This window comes from Mustela nigripes, chromosome 16, assembly GCF_022355385.1.
Source record: "Mustela nigripes isolate SB6536 chromosome 16, MUSNIG.SB6536, whole genome shotgun sequence".
Lineage (NCBI taxonomy): Eukaryota > Metazoa > Chordata > Mammalia > Carnivora > Mustelidae > Mustela > Mustela nigripes.
The window spans coordinates 47,256,732-47,277,402 of NC_081572.1; the positions used below are offsets into that span (position 1 = coordinate 47,256,732).

At 54.2% G+C, this 20,671-nt stretch overlaps 1 protein-coding gene across 4 annotated transcripts; it reads right to left on the bottom strand.

Annotated features, from left to right (window-relative positions):
* Positions 1-6,212: 6,212 nt before the first annotated feature.
* On the bottom strand, positions 6,213-12,330 carry RNF112 (ring finger protein 112). 4 transcript variants are annotated; one of them, XM_059379429.1, is made up of 14 exons: positions 12,001-12,321; positions 11,775-11,815; positions 10,778-11,063; positions 10,381-10,587; positions 10,112-10,240; positions 9,770-9,874; positions 9,268-9,318; positions 8,886-8,942; positions 8,717-8,791; positions 8,475-8,592; positions 8,162-8,328; positions 8,014-8,067; positions 7,830-7,904; positions 6,213-7,746 (listed from the first exon to the last, which is right to left on the bottom strand). In XM_059379429.1, the coding sequence occupies exons 1-14, from the start codon at positions 12,052-12,054 to the stop codon at positions 7,276-7,278; spliced, it is 1,890 nt and encodes a 629-aa protein (XP_059235412.1). In that variant the 5' UTR covers positions 12,055-12,321; the 3' UTR covers positions 6,213-7,275. The 4 variants fall into 4 exon arrangements, with proteins under 4 accessions (XP_059235412.1, XP_059235413.1, XP_059235414.1 ...); XM_059379430.1 differs by lacking the exon at positions 8,886-8,942 and having other exon boundaries at positions 12,001-12,322; XM_059379431.1 differs by lacking the exon at positions 10,381-10,587 and having other exon boundaries at positions 12,001-12,320.
* Between the last annotated feature and the right edge of the window lie 8,341 nt (positions 12,331-20,671).

The window sequence follows — 20,671 nt, forward strand, 5'->3', positions numbered from 1 at the left end:
CAATTGGTACCAAAAGATTGGGATCATTCCCTGCATATTTTCAGAACACACTATTTTGAAACTAGAACTCAACCACAAAAGGAAAGTTGGAAAGAACTCAAATACATAGAGGCTAAAGAGCATCCTATTAAAGAATGAATGGGTCAACCAGGAAATTAAAGAAGAATTTTAAAAATTCAGGGAAACAAATGAAAATGAAAACACAACTGTTCAAAATCTTTGGGACACAGCAAAGGCGGTCATGAGAGGAAAGTATATAGCAATACAAGTCTTTCTCAAGAAACAAGAAAGTTCTCAAGTATACAAACCAAACCTACACCTAAAGGAGCTGAAGAGAGAAATACAAATAAAGCCTAAGCCCAGTGGGAGAAGAGACATAATGAAGATCATAGCAGAAATCAATGAACTAGAAACCAAAAGAACAGTAGAACAAATCAATGAATCTAGGAGCTGGTTCTTTGAAAGAATAAATAAGATTGATAAACCCCTGGCCAGACTTATCAAAAAGAAAAGAGAAAGGACCCAAATAAATGAAATCATGAATGAAAGAGGAGAGATCACATCCAACACCAAATAAATACAAACAATTATAAGAACATATTATGAGCAACTATACACCAGCAAATTTGACAATCTGGAAGAAATGGATGCGTTCCTAGAGACACAAAAACTACCAAAATTGAACCAGGAAGAAAGAGAAAACCTGAACAGACCCATAACCAGTAAGGGGATTGAAACAGTCATCAAAAATCTCCCAAAAAACAAGAGCTTACAGCGAGATAGCTTTCCAGGGGAATTCTGCCAAACATTTAAAGAAGAATTAATACCTATTCTCCTGAAATGTTCCAAAAAAATAGAAATGGAAGGAAAACTTCCAAACTCATTTTTATGAGGCCAGCATTACCTTGATCCCAAAACCAGACAAAAGGTCCCCATCAAAAAGGAGAATTACAGACCAATATTCTTGATGAATATGGATGCAAAAATTCTCACCACAATACTAGTCAATAGGATCCAACAGTACATTAAAGGGATTATTCACCATGACCAACCGGGATTTATTCCTGGGTTGCAAGTTTGGTTCAACATTCGCAAATCAATCAATATGATACAATACATTAATAAAAGAAAGAACAAGAACTGTATGATACTCTCAGTAGATGCTGAAAAAGCATTTGACAAAGTACAGCATCCTTTTTTGGTCAAAACTTCACAGTCTAGGAATAGACAGTACATACCTCAATATGATCAAAGCCATCTATGAAAAACCCACAGTGAATATCATTCTTTATGGAGAAAAACTGAGAGCTTTTCTGCTAAGGTCAGACATGGCAGGGATGTCCATTATCACCACTGTTATTCAACATAGTACTAGAAATCCTAGCCTCAGCAATCAGATAACAAAAAGAAATAAAAGGCATCTGAATTGGCAAAGAAGTTGTCAAACTCTCACTTTTTGCAGATGATATAATACTTTATGTGGGAAACCCAAAATATTCCACTCCAAAGCTGCTAGAACTCATACAGGAATTCAGTAAGGTGTCAGGATATAAAATCAATGTTCAGAAATAAGTTGCATTTCTACACACCAACAGCAAGACAGAAGAAAGAGAAATTGAGGAGTCAATCCCATTTACAATTGCACCCAAAACCATAAGATACCTAGGAATAAACCTAACCAAAGAGGCAAGGGATCTGTACATGGCAAAGTACAGAACACTCATGAAAGAAACTGAGGAAGACGCAAAGAAATGAAAAATGTTCCATGCTGGGTGCCTGGGTGGCTCAGTGGTTAAGCCTCTGCCTTCGGCTCAGGTCATGATCTCAGGGTACTGGGATCAAGCCCCACATTGGGCACTCTGCTCAGCAGGGAGCCTGCTTCCCCCTCCTCCTCTGCCTGCCTCTCTGCCTACTTGTGATCTCTCTCTCTCTCTCTGTGTCAAATAAATAAATAAATAAATAAATAAATAAATCATTTTAAAAAATGTTCCATGCTCATGGGTTGGAAGAACAAATATTGTGAAAATGTCTATGCTACCTAGAGCAATCAACACATTCAAAGCAATCCCTAACAAAATACCATTAACTTTTTTCACAGAGCTGGAACAAATAATCCTAAAATTTGTATGGAACCAGAAAAGACCCTGAATAGGCATAGGAATGTTGAAAAACAAAACCAAAGTTGGTGGCATCACAATTCCAGACTTCAAGCTCTATGACAAGGCTGTAATCACCAAGACAGCATGGTACCGGCACAAAAACAGACACATAGATCAATGGAACAGAATAGAGAGCCCAGAAATTGCCCCTCAACTCTCTGGTCAACTAATCTTTGACAAAGGAGGAAAGAATGTACAATGGAAAAAAAAAGACAGTCTCTTCAACAAACAGTGTTGGGAAAACTGGACAGTCACATGTAGAAGAATGAAACTGGACCATTTCCTTATACTACATACAAAAATAGTCTCAAAATGGATGAAAGACCTCAATGTGAGACAGGAATCCATCAAAATCCTTGAGGAGGACACAGGCAGCAACCTGTTTGACCTCAGCCACAGCAACTTCTTCCTAGATACATCGCCAAAGGCAAGAGAAGCAAGGGCAAAAATGAACTATTGGGACTTCATCAAGATCAAAAGCTTTTGGACAGCAAAGGAAACAGTCAACAAAACCAACAATTCCAAAGAATGGGAGAAGATATTTGCAAATGACGTATCTGTATGCCTTTATCTGTAATGGGCTAGTATCCAAAATCTATAAAGAAACTTATCAAACTCAACAACCAAAGAACAAATAATCCAATCAAGAAATGGGCAGAAGATAAGAAAAGACATTTCTGCAACACAGACATCCAAATGGCCAACAGACATGTGAAAAGGTGCTCAACATCATTCAGCATCAGGGAAATACAAATCAAAACCACCGTGAGATACCACCTCACACCAGTCAAAGTGACTATAATTAACAAGTTAGAAAATGGCAGAAGTTGGCGAGGATGTGGAGAAAGGGGGACCCTCCTACAGTGTTGGTGGGAATGCAAGCTGGTGCAGCCACTCTGGAAAACAGTATGGAGGTTCCTCAAAAAGCTGAAAATAGAGCTACCCTATGACCCATCAATCACACTACCAGGTATTTACCCTAAAGATACAAATGTAGTGATCTGAAGGGGCACATATACCTGAATATTTATAGCAGGAATGTCTACAACAGCCAAACTATGGAAAGAATCTAGATGTCCATCAATGGACAAAGATAAATGGATAAAGAAGATGTGGTGTATAAATACAATGGAATACTATGCAGCCATCAAAGAAACCCAGAAATCTTGCCATTTGCCATGACGTGGGTGGAACTAGAGGGTATTACACTAAGCAAAATAAGTCAATCAGGGAAAGACAATTATCATATGATTTCTCTGATATGAGGAATTTCAGAGTTATGGTGGTAGTAGGGATAGGGAGGGAGTCGGGGTAGGTAGTAGGGGGGTAGGGAGGGAAAAAATGACACAAGATGGGATCAAGAGGGAGAAAAACCGTAAGAGAGTCTTAATCTCAGGAAACAAACTGAGGGTTGCAGGTCAGAGCGGGAAGAGTAGGGTGGCTGGCTTATGGATGTTGGGGAGGGTATGTGCTATGGGGAGTGCTGTGAATTTTGTAAGCCTGATGATTCACAGACCTGAACCCCCGAAGCAAATAATACGTTATATGTTTAAAAAAAAGAAACAAAAGTGTTTTCCTCGGGGCGCCTGGGTGGCTCAGTGGGTTAAGCCGCTGCCTTCGGCTCAGGTCATGATCTCAGGATCCTGGGATCGAGTCCCACATCCGGCTCTCTGCTCGGCGGGCAGCCTGCTTCTCTCTCTCTCTCTCTCTCTCTCTCTCTCTGCCTGCCTCTCTATCTACCTGTGATCTCTCTCTCTGTCAAATAAATAAATAAAATCTTTAAAAAAAAAAAAAAGTGTTTTCCTCAACAGTGCAAGAGTCTGCCTTCTGTGTTACATAACATGGACATAAAATGGAGCCAGTTGTGTGTTTCCTCACTGCCCACCACCAGCCCACAATATTTCAGGTTTTTACCCCATTTCAAGGAGCAAATTTCCGTGTGAATTAGGGTTAGGATAGGCTCTGATACAGTAATACATAAACCCATTTATCTCATTCCCTTAATGCAGGTGAAGTTTCTTCCTTGCCCAGGGCATGGGTTAACACAAGTCCAGGGAACTAGGCACTCCTGCTTCATGCTATCAAGAGGCTACTACAGCAAAACACCACAGATCTGCTAGCTCGCAAACAACAAATATTTATATCTCACTGTTCTGGAGGTTCAGAAGTTCAACCTCATGAGGCCAGCAGATTTGGTGTGGTGACTGGTAAGAGCCTACTTCCTGGTTCATAGATGGCTGGCTACCACCTAGTGCCAAGGGACTAGTGATCTCTCTGGGATTCTTCTCCAAGGGCACTAATTCCATTTGTGAGGGCTCCATCCTCATGACCCCATTGCCTCCCAAATGTCCTACCTCCTAATACCATCACATGGTGGATTAGGATTTTGACATATGAATAGAATGGGGGTGGGGTTCAGTCCGCAGCAGGATTTAAGAAGGCCATCTCCAACATTGGGACTGGCCTCCAAAGCAGGAACTGTGAGCCAAATCCCCAGATCTCTAACCCAGAAACTTTTCACCTGAGAATCTTGGTGTTCATGACTTTCAACAGATGATAGAAATCAGCCAGGCTTTAGCATCCCGTCGGGACCTTGAGCACAGAGCCATGTGGGCTCTTGTGAATTCCAGAACGGATGTTAGAAACCTGGGAAGCCCCCTAATTGGGTTTGGGACCCAGTGGCCTGGCCATGGAGTCTAGAGAGACCTGTGGGGTGAGGGCTCACCTAAGCAAGGAACCAGACATCAGAAGCCTTGGGTTCAAGTCTTGGCTTACATCTGAGTAGCCATGTCTTTGAGCTTCCGTAGGAATGGGTACCCTATGGGCGGCATGAAATGGTTTCAAGACTTAAGGAAGGTGAGGTTTGGGAAGACGCTTTGAAATTAAAAGGCACAAGACAAATACTACATAACATGACTCATCTCGCTTCCGCCGAGCCCTTCCCCAACTTGGCTGACAGGTGACTTCCACTCAAAGATCAGGGTGAAGTAGCCCAGGGCAGCTCCTTCCAGCGCTGTTAGGTGGGAGTCTAGCTAGACAAAACCCTCCCTCAGGGACTCTTTGGAGGCCCCCGCAAAGGTCTAAGGCTGGCAGCGCCAAAGTCTGGGGGGATTTGTAGCTCATAGACCCACCACATGATGGAGGGGACCAATCCAGGAAACCTTTCTTGGCATACACCAGACAAAGTCTGGGCCCTACCCCTAGCTCTGGCTCCTTCTCCAAAAGTTAGAATCACCCTCAGACCTCTGTCTTCACCCACCTGTCCCCACCCCAGGCCTTGGGATTTCTCTGTGTCATTACTTTGTCCCCAGTTTCCTAACTGAAGCTTTTCCTGCTGGGCCATGCGTCCCACACTATGTCCTTCTGCCTCAGTCCCCACAACACTGTTTCCCAGAGCTGAACAGGAGGGGTGGGGGGAGAAATCACCAAAGAGGGGCATCTTGATTTCAGTATGTGTGACCTTAAAAAAAAATCTCTCTTCTGACGTGTGTGGGGGACACCAGCTGCGTGCCTGGGAGTTTGGAGATCCCTGGCTTCTGCCTCAGGCTGGTGGGGAGCATTAGCTGACTCCCCTCTCGGGGTTTGCATCGGGAAAAGGCAGGGTTTGGACGCAGTGGCCCTGCTCTAATTCTAAGATGGGGAACTGAGGCAGAGGAGAAGCAGCAGGTGAACGCCCTGCAGAAGTGGGCCTGGGCTCCTCCTTCCTCTGAGGCTTTAGCAAGGACACCCCAGCTATGCCCCCACTCGCTCCTTCTGCCAGGATAGATTTCAGGTGACAGTCTGTTTGCAAGGTTATCTGCAGCAGGAGAGACGAGGGGAGCAGGACCTCCTAGTTCTAGTGGAAGCCCTTGGCTTTTGATCTGAGCCCTCCCGCAACCCCCATGTGAGGCTTTGAATGTTCAGCTCCCAGATCTCTTGAATTTTAGCCTCCGTCTTCCTGACCCCATGTCCCCATAGTGGAGTGCCTTTATTTACCTCCCCGACCCCTGTGCTCCAAAGCCCTCTGGGAGCTGAATTCAAGTCCTGTGTCAATAATTTACTGGGAAGCTGAGGCTCAAGCAAACACATTTTATTTTTCACATAACGCGCCCATGAATATTTTACAGGGTAATAGCCTAGAAGTCTTCCGGCAGGACTTCCCTGTCCCATGGAAGGGCGCTGGGCCCTCTGGGTTCCTGTGGGGGACTGCACCCAGGTCTCCTGCAGACACAGGTTCGGGAAAGAGGGCATGCTCATGTCCAGGGTGGAAAGTGTTCCCTTTGCTGTCCCTTGCAGGACTTCAGACTTAGCGCTGCCTGGTTTAGCTCAGAGTGCAACAACTGGTGTTTTTCTTTGGCATCTACTGCATGGTGCGGATGGCATTCCAGAAAGAACCTCGGCACTCTGCTGTCCTAGCAGCCTCAACAAAGGACACAACCATGAGGGGACGGCTGCAGGGACCCCCATTCAAAGTGCACAGGTAGCCTCCCTGGGGAGGCAGAGGGTGGGGGAGGCCACCATTATCCTCCTGGGACAGCTTGGGGAAGTGTTGTCAGATCAAGCATCTCCACTCTGGGGTTCAGGCCCCTGTCCACCATACCTGGATTCTTTGGTTTTGCCCGGTGGCCCCTCCTTCTCTCTCTCCCCCAAGCCCCTCCTTTGTGCTCGGAGCCTGAGCACCAAGGTCACTCCACCTGGGACTTCTCCCATCTGTGAAGGGCTGAATCCTCTCTCCCCAGGGGAGACTTCAAGAAGGGCACCTTCTCAGCCTTCCTATAGTCCGGGGTCATCAGGGGGGAATAAGCCAGGGGGGAGCATGGAGCCTCGCTCTTGGTGGGAGACACTGGGGCCCAGTGGACCTGGGAATGTGGCAGGCTGATGGTCTGCCACCAGAAACAGGCCCTGTACTCTATTCCCTGCCCCCACACACCGCCTCCTGGGCCCAGGCGGGCTCTCCAGGGATCCTGGAGCCACCTCGATTGTCCAGCTCAGTCAGCCACCCAGACACCGGGCTTTCCGACGGGACAGTGCGGCACACAGCGGGGTGGGCCGTCGGCAGAACCCCCAACCCCTCCCCTCCCACACCTCCTTCCCCACCACCTGGCATCTCTTCCTCCCTTCGGCCTCCTGGGCGCACTCACTCTTCCTGCAACAGGGGCTCTCGGTCCCCTTCCTGCACCCTGTCGTCCTCCTCCTTCTCCATGCAGCCCACGGTGGCAGCCAAGCCAGCGCCCACGCCGCCCCCGACCACGGCGGCCCCCGTGGCTCCCACCGCGGCTCCGGCCGCCACCATCCCGGCCTCGGCAGCCAGCGCGGCCGCGGCCATGCCCGCGCCCACCACGCCACCCGCCAGGCCCATGAGCCCAGCCCCAACAGCGCCCCCCACAGCGGCCAGGTGGCCACAGAAGCGCATGGTGTACGAGTCCATGAAGACCTTGGCCTCGGCCTGCAGCTCGGCCTCCAGGGCGTCCAGGGTCTGCTCTCTGCCCTTGCACAGCAGGGCGGCCCCGTGACGGGCCAGGATGGCATCCTTCTGTGCCGCCAGGAGGTTGCGCATGGTGTCGGGCAGCACCCGGAGCGCGGAGAAAATGCGCTTGGTGGCCACGTCCTGCGGCGGGGAGACAGGAAGCAAGCTGACCGCCCACCCGGTAGCCCCGGGGCCTGGCCTCCCGCGTGGGGGCCGCGGCTCACCTGCTGCCGCACGTACTCCTCGAACTCCTTCTTGGCAGCTTCCACCGTCCTCAGGTCGTGCAGCTGGGCGGCCATCTGTCCACGGCAAAGCCAGGCTGCCTCCCTTCTCCAGCTCCCGCCCTCGGCTGCATCCCAGGGACGCCCCCCCGCAACCCTCCGCCCTCCCCACCCCTGCCCCCCGTACCTCATCTGCGGAGGCGAACCCGGGCCCGGTCCTCCCCATCCAGCCCGAGAGGTTCTGCGGGGACATCAGGGGAGGGGTCAGGGCAGGCAGGGGTTCCGCTGGCTCTCCGGGGCCTGGGGCGGGGGTGGTGGGGGAGTGGGGGGCGCACCTTGATTTCCTGAGCTAACTGCTGCCCAGTGAGCAGGCGTCTGTCCCCCCTGGCCACCGGGCGGCCCTCGCTCCAGTAGCCCTGGCAGCGGCTCTTGGCGTGCTGGGGGGCTGCGTTCAGCACATCTGCCACGTAGGCACAGAGGTGGCCCAAATCGTCATCTGTGTCTGAGGAAGAGATTCCTCATGCTGAGGACACCCAGGGCTGGGCAGGACCGGGCTTTGGGAGGAGAAAGGGTGTCAGAGGGAGGGAGAAGTTCGCTGTGGCCAGGGGCCAGGGGGTGGCCTGGAGGAGGGCTCCCGGGGACACTTACCACTGGGGCTACCGTGGCCTTTGCTGGCCCACTGCCCTCCCAGAGCAGGCAAGAGGTAACAGCGGGCTCGCCTCCCTTGGAGCAGCTCCTGAACCTTGGGGTACTTGCCAGAGGATTTCTGAGAGAGGGATGAGGAGACCTCTGAGTTAGGAACCAGGCTCCTGCTCTTGGCCTCCTCCTCCTGCCCCTCCCCTTCTGCCATGTTCCCCCATCCCCCTTCCTTCCCCTCCTGCACCCCTCACCTGGATGATGTCACCCACGCAGCCCAGCCCAGCCTTGTTGGAGTGGGATGAGTCACGCACTAAGAGATCTAGGTGCTGGAAGAGAATGAGTCCTGACACCAGCAGCCAGGGGGTGGAGGTGGGGGGTGGTTAGAGTCTGGGGTGACAGGTCCAGAAATGGGTGTCTCACCTGGATTGGCACCATCCCATAATGCCTGCCCATCACCTCGGCTACGTGGACAAACATCTGGGGATGAGGCACCAAGGATCATGGCTGGGGTCACCCCGAGGACTGTGGCTCCCTCTCCTCTGGGCCCACTGGGGGACCCCCATCCCCACCCCCACCCTGACACCCACCCTATCCCCCACACTCCCAACTCTGGGACTCTTGTGCCTCTCCCAACCAGTCATCTTGAGCTTCACCCTCTGCCCTCAAGCCCCGCCCAGCCCAGCTTTGGGTCACGAACTCCTAGGCCGGAAGTGGAGGGCACCCCAGGATGGCTGGTCCAGGCCCCAGCCTTATTGTCAGGGCAGGGATGCAGCGGCAGCCCAGGACCAGATTTCCTCCTCACCTCCAAATATTCCAGGTCTGTATCCTTCAGCTCCGGGGAGGTGTTGAGGATCTGGAACCAAGGAGAACAAGATGGAAGAGGGTCTGCAAAGGCAAAGAGATACTGGGAAGACCCCGGTGAGGAAGGAGCTCGCAGGCCGACCGTGGGGCCGGGACCCGGGAGACACCTGCCTAGGGGCCTCTGCGTCTGCAGGGCCTGGGCTGGTTCTAAGGGACCAGGGACTGGAAGGCAGGCCCCGGGAATGGTCCTGCTGCCCCTTAGCAGCTCCTGGGTACCTTTGACTTCCCTTTTGAACTTCCGGACTGGGGGCATCCCTCCCTTGCATGGGTAATCCCAGAATCTGTGCGGGAGTGGGGGGCTGCAGACACAGAAGTCTGGGAGATAAGGGTAAGCATCCAGAGCAGTCCCTGGACCAGCGGGGGTGCTGTCAGGTCCCAGTCCTGGAGAGAGGGGAGCTGGAGCAGAGCCCATGGGGCGGGACGCCAGGTCACAGCGCCCTCACCTGGTAGGAGCTCAGCATCATGGTGAGGGCACAGAGCTTGGTCCTGGTTTCTCTGCTGAGCTCCGGGCTCATGGCGTCCCCTGTGTCCACCAGGAACACGGCCACCTGCACAGGGGTCAGGGGAGGGGGGAGATGAGCCAAGGGGTCAGGCCTGCCTCACTCCTCCATGCGCTCCTCCGTCCCTGCGCTCTGTCCACCCCGTCTTCCTGTCCCTGCCCCCAAAGCTTTCTTCCTCCATCCCCCTCCCCTTTGCTATGATCTCTTCTGTCATCCCCCAACCTCTTCACTACCCGGCTCCCTCACCCAATAATCTTCAACCCCTATGCCCCTCGTGCCCCTCACCTTCCTCCCCTCCTTCCCCAGCAGGAAGGGGTGACTCCACATCCATACGCCCCTCGTGAGGTTATTGGCACCCCACCTGAATCCCTGCAGGGACCCCCCTCCTCTTGGCCAGCCGCCCTCCCCTGACTCCTGCAAGGCAGAAAAGAGCGCATCCGTTGGTCTTTGCAGGCCCCCATTTCCCACCCAAAGCCAGGCTGGGAGCACACCCCCCAAACCCGCCCCCTCCCCCAGGCCCCTCCCCTAACCCCCTGCCCCAGCCCCACCCTCACCAGGCCCGGCAGGCCCCGGAGCAGGTGGTTGAGGAGGAAGGCTTTCCCTGAGTGCTGCTCCCCCAGGACAGCCAGGAGGCAGACAGGGGTGTCCCTGGCCAGGGGGTGCTTCAGGCAGCGGTTGATGGCCCCCATCCTCAGGATGAGGCCCCCCGAGGCATTGATTCGCACCAGCAGCAGTGGCTCGGCCCTCACAGCACAGGTCTCCTGCGCCAGGAGAAGGAAGTTTCCCTGAGCGGCCAGGCCGGGCTGTGGGACCCCAGACTCCATTCCCCACCCTGACATCCTAAAATAGGGCCAAAGCCGCTGGGTCCGTGGGAGATTGCAGCTGGTTCCCCCCACGCCGCACCTCCTGCCCTGCTGCCCTGCGCCCTGCACCGAGGCTTGGTCCCCCGACCTGCAGCACAGCGGGCAGAGGCCTCTGTGGCAGGAGCTTCATCTTCTCCCCCAGACTCCGGAGGCCCCGCTTCTGCTTGCAGATTTTCCGGCACTCGGGGCAGCAGGGCGGCTCACAGCCGGGGACGCGGTGTGTGCTGAAGCAGCGCGTGCAGAAGTCATGGCCACAGTCCAGCGAGATGGGTTCCCGCAGCCTCTCCAGGCAGATGGAGCAGGCAGGAAGCTCCCGGGGTGTCGCGGGCCGGGACCCCAGGCCCAGCTCCAACTTGGGGAAGGGCGTGTGGGACCTAGGGTGGGGTGGGGTGGCAGAGCAGACTGTTGGGAGCTGCCTGGTGGGGGGGCGGGCAGTGCAGGGAATACAGGCCGGGAGTTTGGGGGTGCAGGGTGCTCCCAGAGAGGCCACATTCTGCCTGTTCCTCACTGACTTGGACCCCAGAGCCAGGGACCCCAGAGTGGGGACAGCAGAGCAGCAGGGAGACATGGGATCAGTGCTCCAGGCAAGGAGAAGCCGGGATGGAGTCCTAACCTCCCCCCACCACCACGGTGAACTCCTGCACAACTGATCTGGGCCCTGGGTTCCTAAACTGCCAAGAGGAGAGGTTAGCAGCCCCTGCCTCATGGGGCTGTTGGAGTGCCTGGTGCCTGGTACAAATGCTCCCTCAAACCCCTCTCCCACAGCCTTGCACTGCAACGGCTCCCAGCGGGAGTCACTGGCTCCCGTGGGACCATCAAGAGAGGGTGGGAGCCTCCCAGTGGTGGGGCAGATGGCCCTGTTTTTTATAAGATCTCTTTTGCACTCCTTCTCAGAGCTGGATTTGGTCTCTGAGCTGTACCTACTGGATTCTCCCTGCCCCTCCCTCCACAGCCGGTCAGGTCCAGCTTTGGTCCCTCCCCTGGGGCAGCCTTCAGGAGGCTGGTGACCACAGGGCCCGGGTTCCTGGACTCATGAACAGCAAGCAGGCCTTGGAGCAGTCCTGCCGGCAGGCCCTGCCACTTACCAACTGTTGCGACTGCTTCCCATGAAGCTCCGTTTTCTCTCCTTGGAGACAAAATTGGGGGGAGGGGGGTTGGAATAAAATGTTGTCTAGAAGAGAATCCAGATTTCTGTCCTCCTGGGTCTCAGTGGCCTCCATCCCCCTTCCTCAGACCCATCCCTCGTCCCCAGGTGGCCCCTTCCCACCCCCACCTGCCCTCCCCCCCCAAATCTCAGGCCCCAAGACTTGCCTGTTTGCCGAGCCGGTGACAAAAGGAGATGATTGACAAGGCGGACCTCGGCATGGGGGGGCTGGGAGTGGGGAGAGGTCTGCAAGCAAAGAGAGGAGACCCGAGGCAGAGACCCGGTCAGCGGCAGCAGGGATGGCTTTCCTCCTGGAGGGGCCAGCCGAGCTGCGGCAGGTGGAGGGTCGGTGAGTGGGTGGGGGATGGTCTCCCCAGAGGAGCCGACACGGACTCGTCAGAGCTGGAAAATAGATGTGACAGTCAGGAAAGAGGAGGCTGCCTCTGGACTCACCCCAGGGGGAGGAGACAGGACTGCGGGAACCAGGGCTCTGGAGGAGGGAGGGACGGAGCCAGGCCCAGAATCCCTGGCAGAGGCTGGGATGCAGGCGAGCGAGGTGGTGAGTCGCCATGGAGACGGAAGGGAAAGATAAGGACAGGGAGGGGGGGAGGAGAGATGGAGAGAGAGAAGCCATATGGGTGCATGGCAGAGATGAAGCAGTGGGCAGGCAGTGCCCCTACTGGTCCAGCCAGGGTTCTTCCGGGGCCACGAGCACGGTGTGCAAAAGGAGGGGTGTGGGAAATGGGGGAAGGCACCGCCGGAGCTGACCTGGAGAGAGAACGGGAACCTCCCTTCCCTCACTGGAGGATCATTTCACTGAGCACCTGCTCTATGTGGGGCCCCAGGATGCTGGCCTAGTGCACGTGGCCCTGTGCCTTCCCTCCCACCCAGGCTTGGCTTGCTGGTGCTGAGTCCCAGCTTCAGCTCCACCCAGACCCCTGACATCTCTGACATTGGCTGTGTGTCCCTTGGTGTCTTCCTGCTCCCATGGCTTTCACCCTGCAAGCTTGTGACTGTCATCTCTGGACCTTCTAACTGCCTCCTGGCTGGGCCCTTCCCATCTGCTGCCCAGTGCACAGCAAGCATCACCCCCCTCCCCCAGCCCCACTGCTCCATGCTGCTCCATGCAGCTCCAACACTGGCCATGGCACCCTACAGCTCTCAGATCAAAATCCAAACCTTCTGGCCTCCATCTGTGGGCCTGAAACTTCCTCTCTGGGCTTTGCCCTCTCTCACCCTTCTCTGCTTCTGTACCTTGGCTCCATGTTCCCCCTGCCTACTGTAAGGGGCTCCCGTCCTCCCTCCTAAGAGACCCAGCTCAGATGCCATCCCCTCCTGGAGCCTCCCTGCCTCCCCTTCCCAAATGGATGTGACCTTGCCGTCAGGTGGCTCATGGCCAGGCACCTGACTGTGATCCGTTCTGAGTGGCTGCTCCAAGGCTTGATTCCCAGGGGCCTTGTGTGCTTCCCTTCACTCCTCTGAGCTCGATGGGTCACAAGCACATACAGAAAGCCACTTGCCCAGGGGAAGCTATTCTTAAGCCCGAGGTGCCGAACGCAGAGGAGAAGCAGGATGGATTCACCTGGAGAAGCCCAGTAGAGACGCCTGCCCCAGCAGGCGTAGGCTGGTTATCACTCACCACTCACTCTGGTCTTTCACACTTGGAAAGGTGATGGCACCGGACATACACCCAAGAAGCTGGCCCTGGTCACTCTAGCTTGCTGTGCGGATGATGGATTAGAAGGACGGGGCTGGAGGTGGGCGGGCGGCCAGCTACAAAGGCTGGGGCCCCCACCCAGGCCAGGCACTGAGAGAGCCACTTGCTGTCAACGACTGTGGGGACAAGCCCCGCAGAGTGACAGGCCGGGGAAACACATTCCATCCTAGGGCTGAGAGCCCTCCTGCTCCACAAGGAAGGTTTGGCCTCCAACCCTTTGCTCTTAGAGTCTCCTGCTGGTAACTGGGACTCGGAGGGGCACCCCTTGCCCAGGGAGACCAGCTGTGGAGGTGAGGTGTGGATGGCGCCATTCTATCCACGAGGCTCTATAGGCCTGTGAATGTTTCTATGGTCTCCCAGAAGGGCTGAAATCTGAGAATCTCCAAACTACAAGCAGAAAACGTCACAGTAAACGTATTACGTGCTGAGTTTGGCGCCTGCTTCCCTCTATATGAGGTCGACTGGTAAGACCAACAGGCTTATCATCCAGGAAGTCAGATTGAAGTCAGGAGTGCCACCGAGTCCAGAAACGTTTCCTGAGCATCTGCTAAGTGCTGAGCACCAAGCTAGATCCTGGGATCGGTGTCATGTGTTCCTACACACTAACAAGTAATTTTTTTTTTTTTTTACCAAATTCACCACTGTAAAGATTATACAGATTCTCTTTCAAAAATTCAGGGCAGGGGTGCCTGGGGGCCTCCATCGGTCGAGCGTCTGCCTTCGGCTCAGGTCATGATCTCCGGGTCCTGGGATGGAGCCCCGCATCTGGCTCGTTGCTCAGTGGGGAGCCTGCTTCTCCCTCTGCCTCTGCCCCTCCCCCCAACTCTCTCTCAAATAAATAAATAAAATCTTAAAAACAAACAAATAATTCAGGGCCAAAAAATAACAATTCAGTGTGGGCTCTGGGCAACTCTTGTTTGGGCATGTCTGCTCTGATGGGGAAGGAGATTTCCCCAAGGTCAAAGTTTTGGAGGATTGCAGGTAAGCCCTGCTCAGGAGGGAAGACTAAGAGACTAAGAGGTGGCCCGGTGCCCCTGAGCAGGGACCACAGTGTCTGGAAAGGAAAGGAGAAAACTCTGGTCTGCCTTGCCCCTTGGTTTCACAGGGTCCCCAACCCATGCCAGGGACTGTTAGGGTCAGGAAAGTTCCCACTGAGCCAGGCCTGGCCCTGCAAGGAAGACAGGCCTCCGGGGTGCTCCTGAGTGACTTCAGAGAAAGCTGAGCCCACAGGGAGAGGCTAGGGCCAGAGGGTGGCCCTGGGTTTCAGAAGCCTGTACTATGGAGCGGGGGTGAATTTGTTCATTCCTTTACCCCACAAACGTGATGTCTCCTCCCACTCTGTGGGCCCAGCTCCCGGGGGCCCAGCTCAGGCTGCTGACCTCCTGATCCCTGGCTCCAGCTTCCAGCCTAGGGAGAGGTGAGGGGGAGTCGCTTCCACCTAAGGATGATCTCCCAGACTATGCCCCTGTTTGGGAAGGCTGCGGGGTTCCCTGATGCAGGCGGTAGCTGGTACACACACATACACACACACACACACACACACACACACACACACTCGCATGTGTGCCAAGGCCTTCCTACTTGTGCATGCTCACACATGAGCTCACACTTACTCCCATGTGCACACACACGAGCCACACACTCCTACCCATGGGTGTTGTCCACACACCCTACGTGCATGAACTCGCCCTGCGTAACACAACCTACAAGGGAAGCACTACATTACTCCCATTTTGTAGAGGAAGAAACAGGTCAGAGAGGCTTAGCCACTTGTCCAAGGTCACACAGCCATTTATGGAAGAGCTGGAATCCAAACCCAGACAGTCAGGCTCCAACACCCATACCGTTGGTTTCCTGGTGGCAGAAGTCATGTCTGCTGTCATCAGCCTGGAAAGGAGTTTGTGGTCTTGCTGTGTGTCACTATGCAATTTGCTAAATTCTGAGAAGGAAAGAAACATTGGCCTAGGCCTGGTCTAGGTGGAGATTGGAATTAGGAATCAGGCAACTTCTTTGTGGGTGGTTCTGATCCCAGTTTGCTGTGTGACCTTGGGCAAGTCACTGATCTTCTCTGGGCCTCAGTTTCCTGATGTGTAAGTGGAAGGGGGATCAATGAGACCAGAGGGCCTGTCTGCTGGAGAGTTCTGCTGCTCTCCTGCCTCCCTGGCCTGGAGCTTCTGGAGGGCATGGGGCAGGCCGGCACTCACCAGGAAGCCTGACATAGTAGACACAGGTGAGCACTGGGTCCCTCCCCGTCCAGCCTCGCCACCTGGACAGCTTGCCCTCCTCTCTGCTCCTAGGAACTACTGCCAGCGAGGTGCAGGCCATTGTCGGGGGGTGGGGTGGGGGTGGTCATCACACCCTCCCTCACTGCCGCTGCAATCCAGCCATCCCCACACCCCAGCCTCCACCCAGCTCCCCAAGCACTTCCTGCTGGGTGACTGGTTGGGAGAAAGTGAAGAAAACACGCCTCCATCTGGGGCGGAGGAGACATCCTTCCACCCAACTCCACCCTGAACCCAGCCATGCTGCTCTTCACTTCCCAGTCCCTGCCCTCTCTGCCCACTCCCCCAGCCTGAGCCTCAGCTTCCCTCACGAGCCCTGTGACCCTGTCCATGGTACCTCTCCCTGAATGTAAACAGTGCTCTCTGGCTGTGGCCAAGACAAGACTCTGTCATTCCCTGTCTTCCATTTCTCCCACAGCTTCTTCCTTCTCTTCAGTCTCTCCAGCAGACGCATGGACCACTCCTGGACTAGGAAGTCTGTGAAGGTCTCAACTGCAGGTAGAGCCCAGAAGCCATGAGCATTGAACCCAATGTACTGTGTGTATGGACCCCACCCAGTGTGTCCCAAAGGCCTGCCAGGTGAGGGAGGAGTCCACTCACCCACCATCCATGTATCCTCCCATCCATCCACTCACCTACCAATCCATCCACCCATCATCCATTCTCCATTCCTCCAACTCTCCATTATGCATGCACTGATTATCTACCCATTCATTCTCTACTTATTTACCCACCTACCCAGTGAGCCAGGTACTCATGCATCATCCATCATTAATTCTTCCATGTCTGCACAATTCATTTCCTATATTCTTTCATCCATCCATTCCCCCAGATACTCATCCGTACACTTTCCCAAGCATGGGCATAGGCATGATTTTCTCCATCCACTCACCCACTCACCCATCCTCTCCTGCACCCACTTGCCCCTCTCCCCATCCATCCCCCCACCCACTGCCCCAATCCACCAACACACCCGCCCATCCATCCATCCTTTTAGTCATCACTCAACCTTGGATCTGTCCAACCAATCATTATTCCTTCCTTCCTTTTCTTTTTTTCTTTCTTTTGTTTTTTTTTTCTTCTTCTTTTTTTTTTTTTAAGATTTTATTTATTTGACAAAGAGAGAGAGATCACAAGTAGGCAGAGAGGCAGGCAGAGAGAGAGGGAAGCAGGCTCACTGCCAAGCAGAGAACCTGATGCGGGACTCGATCCCAGGACCCTGAGATCATGACCTAAACCGAAGGCAGAGGCTCAACCCACTGAGCCAGCCAGGTGCCCCCAAATCTTCCATTCTTACACCTATCCATCCATATTGCAAAAATATATCGAGCACTATATGCCAGGCATCATGCTGGCCCTGGGAATATACTGAGGAACTTTCATGTGCTTCCAGTACAGTGGGTGAGGCAGAAAATTCATTAGACAGTTCCTGGGTGATAAGCTGTCTGACGAGGGTGAGTGAGGGCTGAGTCAGCTCACGCAGATCTGGACATCTGGGAAGGCACATCTCCCACAAGGCAATGCCCAGGCTAAGCCTGGAGGAGGAACACAAGTTGGCCAGCAAGGCTGTGGGTGTGAGATGACAACATTTCTGGCAGGGACGCCAGCACGTGCAAAGACCCTGAGGTGTCAGAAAAAGAGTCTCACTTCTGGATCTTATATAGCAAGAAGAGGCAAGAGGAACAGGGGCCAAGGCACCCAGGGGCACGTAACCCTCCCAGCCTTTGGCATCATCCCTCATGCCCGGCCCCACAGGGCTCTCTTTAGGGGCTCAAGAGCCCACTCTTCTGTCAAGCCAACAGCCCCTGGGAACTGTTGGATGTGGTGAGCTGGGCAGGGCAGGTGCCGCGGGAGGCCCAGCGGTCCTGGCCCTTGAGGTTGGGCTCCCTATACCTAAGGGACCCAGCGGCCACCTTTGCTCTCACCCTGGCTCTCACCAAGGTGCCTCTGTGCCAGGCCACCTTGTATAAGCATCAGAGACCCAGTCCATGCAGCTGGGCCCAGGGGGCAGGCCTCCTCAGCTGAAAGACAGCAATGGGACCAGAGCCAGACCAGAGACAGCAGAGTTGGAAGGAGGTGCCAACTCCCCCAGCACCTGCCACATGTGGAGAGAAGACAAGGTAGCCACTAAACGGACAGTCCCTCCCAGGGTCCCTCAGTCCTCTTTCAGCACAGCCTCTTCCAGCCCTGCCCCAAGACCTCCCCTTGGATTGCAAGGCCCATTCCAGGCTGCAGCCCAGATGCCCAAAACCCTGATGACACCAGGGGGAGGCTGCGGCCAGCTCAGTCAGGAGGCCACAGTTCCCCATCCCACAGATGGCCATGGTCACAGGTGGTATCTAGCTTTGACCTCTGTGTTCAGAGCTGGGAGGGGGGACAGTCAGCAGGGAGGGACACCAAGTCCAATCTCTAAACTCTACAGCTGGGCAAGAGACAGTCCAGATGTCCTGGCTGCATCTCTCTTCAGCTTGCCAGTTTCTGGAACCTTCTGTTAGCAGCTAGAGGAAAGTCTGAGTTCGCCAGCTTCCTTCTCAAAGCCCCCATCATCAATTTGATCTTAGGATTCCTAAAATGCTTTTCAGAATAAAAAACAAAATCCAACATTTTTTTTAGCAGTTTAGGACCTCCAGCAGGCTGCCACGTGACCTGCCTCCCTTGATTCCCATCTCAACACAGTGATTATTAGCCCCACTTTCTGAACCAGGAAACTGAGGTTCAGAAGGCTGAGGGGACCTTCCAGTGCCAGGCCTAGCAGGAGCTACTGGGCTCCCTGACTCCCAGGCCTATGCCACCCCTTCCACCTGCCTCCCTCCCCCCAGGTTCCATGTGCTTTAGGGTGTCCAGAAGATCTCTGCCAGGGACACCTTCGCCATTCTCACCCAGGTCCAGGTTGGCTCCGACTTCCTACAGGGAACCTTCCCCATCCCTTCCTCTCCTCCCCTTTGCTTCTCAAAAAAAAAAAAAAAAAAAAGCCGCCTCTGTGCCAAACAAGCATGGGCCTGGATGCAGGCGCTACACGTAACAAATGGGGTCCCTGCCCCCCAAGGAGCTTAAATCAGGAGACAGGCAGCCACCCTTCCACAGGGCCAGGGTTGGTATGGAAGCCCAGGGAACTATGGGCCCCTGCGGAAGCCCCTCTCCCAGCCCTGGAAGCCGCTGAGCTCACTGTTGCCCAGTGAGGATCCTGGGGAGAAGGTGGATTTCAGGCCCCATGCAAAGACCTGTCTGGGTGCAGCACAGCATGGGGCTTGGGGGCAGAGTAGACACAGGGCAAGGGCGCCCCGAGCATAGTAAGCAGAACACGGATGGCAGACGACCACGGAGACGCCCTGCCTGCATGACACTGGGAGCCACAAATGATCTGCAGCAGGCAGCCTGTGATCAGATCCATGTCCCCGAACTGTCACTGTGCCTGCTTCGTCTCTGGGAGGAGGCCGCTTATGGTTCTGGAGAGCTCTGGCTCTTAACCGCCTTTGAGGATTTACCTAGTCCTCCAGCCCGTCCCCTAGCGACAGAGCTCAAGCGCAGACGGCCAGCACTCTGCGGTCACGGTCATGGTCACGCGCAGTGCTGGGATGAATGTCCCCGTCCTGACAGCACGTCCCCCCTGGATCATCTGAGCTCCAGATATCCTGACCATCCCAGTGCATCGTCACGAGTCTTGATCTTTGCCAAGTGCACCTACACGTGTTGAAGATACTTCTCGCGGTCTGCGCGGCATTCCAAGTTCACGCCTGGGGTTTGAGGTTAACCATCTGCTTTGTCGACTCACAGAGAGTTGGGGTTTTTCTTTTTTCTTTTTCTTTCTTTCTTTCTTTTTTTTATTTTTATTTTTTTGCCTTTTAAAGGGTAAGATTTAAAGCCTCCTAAATACCCAGTTATAAATAGATAGTTGATGATTATATAATTCATCATAACCTTGGGCTACTTAGGCGAAGCTGTTGCGGGTTGCTGGGCACCCAGAGGCCTGTCCCTTGGACTGAGTCCATTCCTGATTAGAATCCAAGCTCTTACTGGGGTGCCACGGAGGGGGCTCAGTTGGTGGAGTGTCCGAGTCTTGATTTTGGCTCAGGTCACGATCTCAGGGTCATAAGATTGAGCCCCATGTCCGGGTCTGTGCTGGGCATGGAGCCTGCCTGATATCCTTTCTCCTTCTCAGCACCCTGCCCCCTGGCCCCACACACACATACTGCGCATTTGTACTTCCTCTCCAAAAAATTAAATTAAATAATTAATTTATTAAATTAAATAAAAAATAAAAAGAAATTAAAAGAATCCAAGCGGGGGCACCTGGGTGGCTCAGTGGGTTAAGCGTGTGAGTGGGTTAAGCGTCTGCCTTTGGCTCAGGTCATGATCCTGGGGTCCTGGGATAGAGCTCAACATCAGGCTCCCTGCTCAGTGGAGAGTCTGCTTCTCCCGCTTCCTCTGCCCCTCACTCCCTCTTATAATCTCTCTTTTACTCCAATAAATAAATACAAGTCTCAAAAAATAATAAAAAAAGGATTCCAAGCTGCTGCTGATTTTCTCATATGAGAGATAGAAGGTGTACATGGCACCTGCCGGATGCCAGCCACAGGCCCTCGCCTGCAGCAGAAGGAGCTTCGCCCCAGGGTCTCCTTCTGGCCTCCCCCTGGCACAACCGGCAGCAACACCTAAGGCCCGGGCCCTGTGGGTGGTGGGCAGGGAAGGATCCACAAGGAGCAGCACTTCCCACGGACCTCAGAAGAGAAGACCAGGTGAGGAGGGACAGGGGCGCTGCAGGCAGAGGGAGGAAACCCACAAAGATCGGAAGGCCCCTGCCACTTTGCGGTTGGAAAGGTTTCTGGCGTAGGAATAAAT

Excerpts from the sequence above, each read along its gene's own strand:
- RNF112 (XM_059379429.1), bottom strand. The coding sequence starts at position 12,054 with ATGCCGAGGTCCGCCTTGTCAATCATCTCCTTTTGTCACCGGCTCGGC. Across the intron at positions 11,064-11,774 it reads GGAAGCAGTCGCAACAGTTG|GTCCCACACGCCCTTCCCCA; the intron begins GTAAGTGGCAGG and ends ACCCCACCCTAG. Across the intron at positions 8,068-8,161 it reads AGTTAGCTCAGGAAATCAAG|AACCTCTCGGGCTGGATGGG; the intron begins GTGCGCCCCCCA and ends ATGTCCCCGCAG.